General features: G+C 43.0%; 2 protein-coding genes across 2 annotated transcripts; both read left to right on the forward strand.

The window, feature by feature from the left end:
* Window positions 1-256: 256 nt before the first annotated feature.
* On the forward strand, window positions 257-1195 carry LOC141714682 (uncharacterized). The gene has a single exon (XM_074518185.1). It carries the CDS (start codon window positions 257-259, stop codon window positions 1193-1195), a length of 939 nt encoding a protein of 312 aa, XP_074374286.1.
* Window positions 1196-9858: 8663 nt separating this feature from the next.
* Window positions 9859-10404, forward strand: LOC141714683 (uncharacterized). Its single transcript, XM_074518187.1, has one exon. It carries the CDS (start codon window positions 9859-9861, stop codon window positions 10402-10404), a length of 546 nt encoding a protein of 181 aa, XP_074374288.1.
* The last annotated feature ends 324 nt before the right edge of the window (window positions 10405-10728 follow it).

Below are 10728 nucleotides of genomic sequence, written 5' to 3' on the forward strand. Positions count from 1 at the left end.
GGCAGAGTTACATAGGTAATTAAGTAGAATTTTATAGTAAATGACAAATACGCTCCGTAATTTATTAGTTTACTGGTTGAACTCCAGCGTACAACACCATCTGTATGATGTAGTCTCTAAATCACGCGGTACTAATTATATTTACAAAATTACAATACGTGTGCCGCAAGCATATATATAGCGACTCCTTTGTTGAAATTAATCAATCCACACATTTTCCATCTCTTCATTCACTTGGCCTCCCCACAGACCAAAGATGGAGAGAGCACAGGAAGATATGAAATTTCTTGGAGTGTTTGGTATTTACAAAGAAGGCCACAAAATCATGGCTCCTTGGCGTAAAATCTTTAACCAAATCACCCTCGCTTTCATCCTTCCCCTCTGCTTCATTTTCCTAGCTCAAATCGAGATCTCCAAAATCTTTTTTTGGAGAATCAGATTCCATAGGTATGCCCAACACAGAAACACATCCACTGACTGGGCAGTTTACGTTCTTTTTAAGCTTGCATACTACACTTTCCTTTGTATATTTTCCCTCCTCTCTACTTCTGCCGTGGTTTACTCCATAGCTTGCATCTACTCGCATCGCGATATCTCCTTCAAGAAAGTCATGGGTGTTGTGCCACAAGTATGGAAGCGCCTCGTGGTCACGTTCATCGTCATTTACGTATTAAATTTCATATACGTTGTCGTGGCTGTTGTAACCATGATTCTTTGCGTATATGCTGGTAACACCATTTCGGTTGTCTTTTTCTTCATCTTAATGATCATATACATCGTAGGTTTCGTATATCTCACTATCGTATGGCAGCTAGCTAGTGTTGTGACCGTTCTAGAACAATCATACGGAATTAAGGCGATGAACAAAAGTAGGAACTTGATCAAAGGCAAGTTTTGGGTGGCTTTCGCTATATTTTTCAAGTTGAATATTCTCATTTGGGGGATACATTCTGTGTTTTACTATTTTGCGGCCTATGCCTATCCCTGGGCGTACTGGACGAGAGTTCTTGTTGGAATTTTATGCTTAGCAGTACTGGTGCCAATAATTCTCTACGCACTGGTACTTCAAACAATTATCTACTTTGTTTGCAAGTCGTATCACAATGAAGCCATCGACAAACCCACCTTGTCAAAGCATCTGGGAGAGTACGAGCGTCTGTATAGCCTGAATGAGGTGCAGTTAGAACATGTTTAACTGATTGCTGCGAGCAAGGCTTATGAGAGCATCAATATATAATACTATTAGCTCTCAAGTACAAAAGTTGTATTAGTTATTGTTGAATTGCAGCTCTTATGAAATGTGTTATGCCCACAAATTGGTAAAAACTATATTAAGACTGAAAATAAGAAAACAATTAAAATTAAGATATAAATGCCTAAAGTCAAGGAACGGATAAGGTTATCTGCCTTATGGAAGGAAAGTAGGCGCGTCCTGTGTGTATGAAGGGTGTGCCCTGTATTTTGATGGCTGAGAAAAGGTTGCTGTCAAATAGACCCATGTATAAGGGGGCGCGCCCTCAGATTAGTAGGAAGGCGCGCCCAGTTACTAAGGGAAGGTGGAGAATTTCCTGATTGGATCTCTTCCTATGGTGAGCCTTAGGGCGCGCCCTGACTGAACAGAAGACCTTGTGAAGACTTCAACATGATTGCTTGGTCGAGTTCTTTGGAAGATTCAAGGAGGATGAAGATTATTATTACTAACCTATTTGATGCAGGTACTCTATTGAAGAACTCCTTCCTGTAGCATATCTACAGGAAAGGCGGTATCCGTGGTCGGAGACCTCCAGGGGTATGCCTGGACTGAAGACCTCCTCCTGTAGTCAATGAGTGTCCTCATTGGGGATGAGGGGTGAAATCTGGTGTGTGCTTTGGGAGCTCTGTGTCAACAGGTGTCCTCGTTGGGAGACTTCGGAGTATCCTGCACTTTGCACCCAAAAGCTTGGGATCACTTGTCCTGCAATCTGGTAAGGGCTCCTTATCGGGGGACAAGGATGTGTCCAACATTTGGGGTGAACTACGACTATACCTGTGTCCACGGACTAGAGAAACAGCTGATAGCGGAGGGTTATCCTTGGCCAGGGAGATGCCTTATCCGTGAAGTCTCGAAGCCGCGGACGAGGCTTGGACCTTTGTGGTTGGGCCTCATCGGCGGAAATTCCTAAAGCTAGTAGAAGACGGTTTCCAGTGGGTTTCCCATTGGGCCTCGAGACAAGAAATATAAGCCCGTTAGGTTTCTTGTTCCCCAAGAACTACGTGGGCTTGATTTCCTATAAATAGGGATATGTAGGCAAATTGCAAAGGGTCAGAAGCCAGAGCGCAAATGAGCCACCACTAACCCTAAGCAATCTCAGCCCCCAATAATCACCACCACCAAACACTGTTCATACTTCCCGAAGAACACTGTTCATCGGATCCACTGGTTACTGTTCATATCTCCGATAAAGAACCACCGTCATAGATCTTGTTTCCGGCCACGAACCTCAAACTTTGTTGCTACCACATTCCTCCGTCAACAAATTGGCGCTAGAAGGAGGGGCTAATCAAGATATGCATCTAGGAGGAAGGATGTCTCAATATGATGATGGAATTTTTTATGATGGAAGCTCTGAAGAAGAATCTGATCATGGTTATGAACGCCATGCACCTTACTTTCCAACCATGGCCGATCGCCCCACTCCAGATGTTGGGGGACAACCGCCTGTGCTTATCAGCAACGCTGACCTGCTGAAACAACTGTATCGCATGGGAGATGCTTTGAACGGCTTCGATTCAAGGCTGAGCACCGTAGAGCGGCGCAAGACCAGAAGGGGCCTTCATCGCAGCCGTGCTACTCATGCGCCTGGGAAAGCACCTATGACTGATAAAGATGCCTTGGCCGGCCACGGTCACACTGGAGGAGGACGTGTGCCGATAACCCCGCGACGCCTGAACTATTCCAATGATACGTCTCCAATCATCGAGCTGGTGGAAGAAGATGCCGATGGTCGAGAAATCCTACGGACGGATAACCGGGGGGTTGCCCATCCGCACCAGTCTGGACGTAGTCTTGAGGAGCGCCGACAGGCGAAGTCCATGCCGGAGAATGAGCAACGAGGCTTCGCGGCTTTAAAGGATCGCTTGGGGATCCGCTTAGGCGATGATGATCTGAGAATGTTATTACTTGAATGGCAAAAGGAAGCTGATCGTGGAGATGTGAAGCCCCATGATACAACGCATGTGCCCCTGAATTCCCATGAAAATCAGGAGCGGCACCGCGATCATGAGAGAGCTCCTCCCTGCAGATCGCTGGACCGTTATGGTCGAGGATATGGAAGCGACCGTTAAAGAAGACCCTAATGGAGGGGAAGAGGCGGAGGTCGAGGTAGGTATTTAGATGGGTATCGCCGCGACAACTACCATGGTCGCACTGATGCCCGCTGGTATAGTCGAAAAGACAGCGATAACTATGCTGAGTATGATGATCATAGGGATGTGGAAAATTATGATTATGAGATGGCTCGAGGCCGCGGTCGAGGTCAAGGAAAAAATCTGGGGGGAAATCAAGGTCGGAACCCCGAAGTGATCGTGATACCAGAAGATGCCCAGAACACCAACCAACAATAAGCCCCTCCAGGTGGGAACCAAGGAGAGGTACCTCCATCGCAGCCCCAAGGTCCACAGCCTCTTATGCAATCTATCCCAGGTTTGGGGACTTTCAATGTGGGCGATCTGAAAAGGCTACTTAACCATCTAGAAGGCAGAGTGACGGCCACGGCCACGGCCAAAATCTCTTCCCCATTCTCGGTGGCTGTAAGAGAGGCGCAGTTGCCGGTCGGGTATCGCAACACTACTAGCGGTCTCCGTTTCCATGGAAGCTCAGACCCCGTGGAATTTCTAGGCCGATTCAATATAGAGTTGGACATATATCAAGTCCCGGACTTGGCTCGATGTCGGCTCTTGGCGGAGACTTTTAGAGAAAGCGCCCAACAATGGTTTCAAAAGCTTGGGCCGGGAGTAATCACTTCCTGGGATCAAATGAAGACTCTTTTCTTGACCAAGTTCCAAGATGCTGTGAGATATGCTCCCTCTGTTACAACTCTCACCAACGTCATCAAAGGGAGAATGAAAGCTTAACGTCGTACTTTAAAAGGTTCAATGCTAAATCTACCAGCGTAAGGGGGCTTCAGACGAAGCCTTAAAGAGCTTTTTGATAGCAGGGCTAAGGGTTGGTTTGGACTTCTGGAAGCACTTACAAGGAAAAGACCCAGCTACTCTAGCGGATGTCTTTGCTTTGGCAGAGTCGTTCAAAGCCATAGAGCAGTCTCTGGCAGAGGTACAACCAGCAGCGCAAGCAAGTCAGAGAAACAAAACAAGGAAGAGAGACATATCTCCAAGCCCTGAGGTACAGAAGGAGAAGTCGAAGCCCAAACCAGGTGAATACCACGACCACGAGGAGGGAATGAAGTCCTCCCTCAAGCTATGACTACATTATAAGCCGGTACACACCATTGGCCGCGTCCATTGAGCATATCTTTGAGGTGAACAAAAACAGAGGGCTGTTTAGAAAACCTGAGGCTCTATCATCCTGGAAAAGCAAAGACAAGAAAAAGTATTACGAATACCATGAGTCGTCCGGACATAACTGTAATATCCCGTAATTATTATAATTTGATTAATAATAGAATAATAGAAAAAAGTATTAAAATTAAAAAAGGACTAGGATTTAAAATTGAACTAGACTAATGTGCCTAAAATTTGGATCCAATATTAATATGGATAACTTGTAGGTTAAGATATAGGGTTTTGTATCGTTATAAATACATCTTATTCGTCTTCCTCGGTTTTCAAAATTCGTAGGCCTTTTTCTCACAAAAATCAGCAGTCTTGTAAAATTCGTAAAAAATTCATCGTAAGTCGGAATTTAGTGATCCTGGACTTTTCGAAAAGCTCTTTTCGTTCTCTACAGATTTCGTGTTTCGTGTTTTCCAAGAAAATATCGTTTAGAGGGTCAAAAAGAGTAAATTCAGATCTGGTCAGGCTTTGAGGTAAGTACTTTTTGACTTACTTTTATTTTCGGAAAAGTTTTAATACTCTGATTTTCGAATTTCGTATAAGATATAAGAATTCTGTTTCGAAATGTATAAGAAATAAGATACGAGAATCTTTTGAAACCCAGTCTCTACATTTTCGAACCTGTTCGTAATTTACGCTATAGTTCTGGAACTAGCCTTAGATACCCTTATTAGGCGCACAAGTGTGCAACTTTAGATACCTATTAAGGGCGCGTAATTATTGAACTTTAGATGCCGACAACTGGAAAAGTGTGGTATATGAGAATAAGAATAAGAATTAGATGTCGGCTACTGGCAAAGTGTGGCCGTAGATCAAGACTGTGGTATTTATAAGAATTATCGTTTCGTTCTGTTTTATTATGTTCTGATATGTTATAAAATATGCTCTGTTCTGTTTTAAATTCTGAATTTTTTAAAATATAAAACTTTGGGTTGGATCTACTTTAGAAATTGTTTTACAAAATTATTATTGTTTTGAGAAAAATCGCTTTATTAAAACACCCATTGTTTTCCGGTTAAATAGTTAGTCAATTTGTACTTGCTGGGCTGTATAGCTCATTCTTACAATTTCAGGTTTCGGCTAAGAGTTCGAGTTGGATAGCATTGGAGTTCGAGGATCTTAGTATCGGAGTAGAATGACTTTTGGACCGCTTCCGTTAGCTGCGCTTTTGTAATAGTCACCTTTGTAATAGATTTTGGTTTAATAATTGTATTTTGTATTAGTTTCGATTTATAATTAATAGTCCGGAAGTGCGGGCTGTTACAGTTGGTATCAGAGCAGGCTGTCCTTCGGAGTTTGTTAGTTATGGGACTAATATATTCCCTAGGATTCGATCTTGTGGACCATAATTTGACCTTTGGTAGATCAGGGGGTAGATAGGGTAGATGTGTCTCGAACTTTAGGATTGTTGTGAATTTGGGGACCAAATTCTTTTTAAGGAGGGTAGTATGTAATATCCCGTAATTTTTATAATTTGATTAATAATAGAATAATAGAAAAAAAGTATTAAAATTATAAAAGGACTAGGATTTAAAATTGAATTAGACTAATGTGCCTAAAATTTGGATCCAATTTTAATATGGATAACTTGTAGGTTAAGATATAGGGTTTTGTATCGTTATAAATACATCTTATTCGTCTTCCTCGGTTTTATTTTCAAAATTCGTAGGCCTTTTTCTCACAAAAATCAGCAGTCTTGTAAAATTCGTAGAAAATTCATCGTAAGTCAGAATTCAGTGATCCTGGACTTTTCGAAAAGCTCTTTTCGTTCTCTACAGCTTTCGTGTTTCGTGTTTTCCAAGAAAATATCATTTAGAGGAAAGAGTAAATTCAGATCTGGTCAGGCTTTGAGGTAAGTACTTTTTAACTTACTTTTATTTTCGGAAAAGTTTTGATACTCTGATTTTCGAATTTCGTATAAGATATAAGAATTCTGTTTCGAACTGTATAAGAAATAAGATACGAGAATCTTTTGAAACCCAGTCTCTACGTTTTCGAACCTGTTCGTAATTTACGCTATAGTTCCGGAACTAGCCTTAGATACCCTTATTAGGCGCACAAGTGTGCAACTTTAGATACCTATTAAGGGCGCGTAATTATTGAACTTTAGATGCCGACCACTGGCAAAGTGTGGTATATGAGAATAAGAATAAGAATTAGATGCCGTCTACTGGCAAAGTGTGGTCGTAGATGAAGACTGTGGTATTTATAAGAATTATCGTTTCGTTCTATTTTATTATGTTCTGATCTGTTATAAAATATACTCTGTTCTGTTTTAAATTCTGAATTTTTAAAATATAAAACTTTTGGTTGGATCTACTTTAGAAATTGTTTTACAAAATTATTATTATTTTGAGAAAAATCGCTTTATTAAAACACCCATTGTTTTCCGGTTAAATAGTTAGTCAATTTGTACTTGCTGGGCTGTATAGTTCATTCTTACAATTTCAGGTTTCGCCTAAGAGTTCGAGTTGGATAGCGTTGGAGTTCGAGGATCTTAGTATTGGAGTAGAATGACTTTTGGACCGCTTCCGTTAGCTGCGCTTTTGTAATAGTCACCTTTATAATAGATTTTGGTTTAATAATTGTATTTTGTATTATTTTTGATTTAGAATTAATAGTCCGAAAGTGCGGGCTGTTACAATAACACACATGAGTGTCGACAATTAAAAGAAGAGATCAAAGCACTTATCAAGGAAGGGTATCTTGACGAATGGGTGGTTAAGGAAGTAAGGAGGCACAAGGATAACACTGACAGGGTAAAGGAAGAAGGAGGGCGAGTCCCACGTGGGTCGAACAATGAAACTTTGAAAGAAAATAAATTTGTCAGGGACGGCAGTATCCGAATGATCTACGGGGGAGATCCCGGAACGGAATGCAGCAACAGGGTCTAGGCAAGATACGCTAGGGAAGCTCGATTCAGGCCTCTCACAGACATTCATAAGGTGGAAACTCGACCGCCCAAAGTGTTCAAGGGTGAATCTATGGATATCACCTTCAGAGAAGCAGAAGGCCGGTGGGTGCACCACCTCCACAATGATGCGCTGGTCATTTCCATCCAGATCGGAACCAAAAACATTCATAGGGCCTTCGTGGACAATGGAAGCTCGGAAAACATCCTCTACTACAGCACCTTTAAGAAGATGGGGCTACCTGATTGGGATATGTAGGGAGAAGATTCGTGGGTCTATGGTTTCTTCGGCGCGGGAGTTAGAGTTATGGGATCAATTCGGTTACCATGTACTTTGGGGGAAAGCCCGTTGTCCGTGACAAAGATGCTCAAATTCAAGGTCCTGAATCAGGAGTCATCCCACAACGTGCTGTTAGGACGGCCTTTTCTTCGGGAGATGAGGGTTATTACTTCAATCCACCACCTTACCATCAAGTTTCCAACACCAAATGGTGTGGAAAGTATAAAGGGGTCTCAGTATGACTCTCGGGAATGCTACATGCAAGCTATGAGGGGCTTCAGAAAGCACTCCCACAACGAAGATGCATCAGATGATGATCGAGAAAGGAGCATCGAGCAACCGATCGAGGAAATCCGAGTCCATTATTATGTCGAGCAATAAGACAAGCCCCCCTCTGAACTGCCTCCAACAATGTTGTTCTTGGAAGACACAATCAGAATCAAAATGTTGGAAGAAGAGGAACCCACAAATATCATAATCCAAGCAGATTTCAATGGGGAATGGCTCGAAGGAAGATTTGACGTCTTGCAAAGTCTCGGACGGGATATGCACAAGGTAGATGCCCCTCTCTCTGAGGGAGCGCCCTTGTCCTCGAAAATTTTAAAGGAAGTTGATGCCCCTGTGATACAGGGCACGCCTTCTAAAGAAGTTGATGCTCCTCCCCAAGAGGACGCGCCTTCTCTACAAAATAATGAGAATCGTGATCCTCCCGACCTAGATCCACGAATACCAATGCCAACGGAGAAGATTGGACCAGTAGAAGACATAATCGAAATCCCTGTTGATAAAAAAGATCCAAGTAAGGTTCTGAGAATCGGATCTCAGTTAGCGCCAAGGTTGAAAGAGGGTCTTTCAATATTTCTCTTGGCAAACCTCGATGTATTTGCATGGAACCATTCTGATATGGTGAGAATCGACCCAGATGTGATGTGCCAATGTTTGAACATCGATCCCAAACATAAAGGGGTTTGAGAAAAGTGTAGGGTTGTAAGCGGAGAGAGGGTTATAGCCTTGGTAGAAGAAGTGGATAGGCTTTTAGACGTCGGACTAATTCGGGAGTCCTTTTACCCGGAATGGTCGGCCAATCCAGTGTTAGTAAAAAAGCCCAACGGAAAATGGAGAATATGTGTGGATTTCACTGATCTGAATAAAGCGTTCCTGAAGGATAGCTTTCCTTTGCCAAGAATTGACCAGTTGGTCGACGACACAGCAGGACATGCCTTGCTCAATTTCATGGATGCATACTCCGGATATAATCAAATTCCCATGTATGGGCCTGACCAGGAGCACACCTTTTATCACTGATAGGGGACTCTATTGCTACATTGGAATGCCGTTTGGTCTGATCAATGCCAGTGCCACTTATCAAAGATTGGTAAATAAAATGTTTAAGAGACAGATCGGAAAGACGATGGAGGTATACGTGGACGATATGCTCGTAAAATCTAAGAGGGCAAAATATCACATCGCAGACTTAGCTGAGATGTTCCATATTCTGAGAAAATATAAGATGAAGCTGAACCCTCAGAAGTGCGTGTTTGGCATGGAGTCGGGAAAATTCTTGGGGTTCATGGTTAACCACCGAGAAATTGAGGCAAACCCGGCAAAAATCAAGGCTCTATTGGACATGAAATCTCCCTCCAGCGTCAAACAGGTACAGAGGTTAGCGGGAAGGATTGCAGCTTTGAATCGATTTGTCTCAAAGTCATCGGATAGGTGCAAAGAGTTCTTCAAGGCAATCAAAGGAATGGGGAAGGATTTTGTGTGGACCTCAAATTGTGAAAAGGATTTTCTAAAAATCAAATAGTAGTTGGGAAATCCTCCGATGTTGGCCAAGCCAGAAGAGGGAGAAACGTTGATTCTTTACTTGGCGGTCTCAGAATACTCCGTCAGCGCAGTGTTGGTAAAAGAGGAAGCAATCCATCAATGTCCCGTGTACTATGTGAGCAAAAGGCTGTTGGATGCAGACGCCAGATATACCAGCATGGAAAAATTGGTATACGCCCTTGTTCTCGTGGCGTGAAAGTTAAGACCGTATTTCGAAGCTCACCGGATAGAGGTTCGCACCGCCTATCCGCTCCGACATATTCTGCATAAACCAGAATCGTCGGGAAGGATGCTAAAATGGGCGATAGAGTTGGGACAATTCGATTTGGAATACTGTCCTCGTACGGCGATCAAGGGACAGGAATTGGCTGATTTTATACTTGAGTTTGATTCTGAGGTAGATAATAAGGCTATAGTATTGCCAGAGCCTTCCTCACAAGGAAGTCCTCCTGCTGATGAAAGGGAAGAATTGCCACAACCTTGGTGGATCTTGTACGTCGATGGGGTTGTGAATAATAATAGAGCAGGCGCTAGGATTGTCTTAGTCACCCTGAAAGGGCATCATTTGATGAGCGCCATCCATTTCAAAATTTATGTCACCAACAATGATGCTGAGTATGAAGCCTTGATCAATGGTCTGAAAATATCTCTGGAAGTGGGGGTTGTAAATTTGATAGCTCGGAGTGATTCTGAGCTAGTTGTAAATCAAGTCAACGGAGGTTTCCAAGCCCGGGGACCTCGGACGGAGTTTTATATGAGATGTGCGCAGCGTCTATTGGAGAAGTTTGGAAGTGCCAGGCTAGAGGGCGTTCCAAGGGAGGAAATAGTAAGGTAGATGCTTTGGAAAAGATGGGGTCACAAATGGATAGCATCCAACTTGGACAAATTCCTTTGGGAATCCAAGAGATACCGAGTGTTCCAGAGGTAGAAGTGTTCTAAACACAGAAAATCCCGCTAGAGGGGAGGATGACCCCCATTCATAACTATATTCGAACGGGAGCTTTGCCAGAAGACAAGCTACAGGCTCGATGCCTTCGCTACCAAGCTGCGAAGTATGTTGAATATGATGGGTTGCTATACAAGAGGGGATTTAACCAGCCGCTGTTACGCTGCGTGGACATAGAAGAAGGAAATTATATTCTCAGGGAGGTGCACGAAT

Source organism: Apium graveolens, chromosome 3 (genome assembly GCF_009905375.1).
Source record: "Apium graveolens cultivar Ventura chromosome 3, ASM990537v1, whole genome shotgun sequence".
Lineage (NCBI taxonomy): Eukaryota > Viridiplantae > Streptophyta > Magnoliopsida > Apiales > Apiaceae > Apium > Apium graveolens.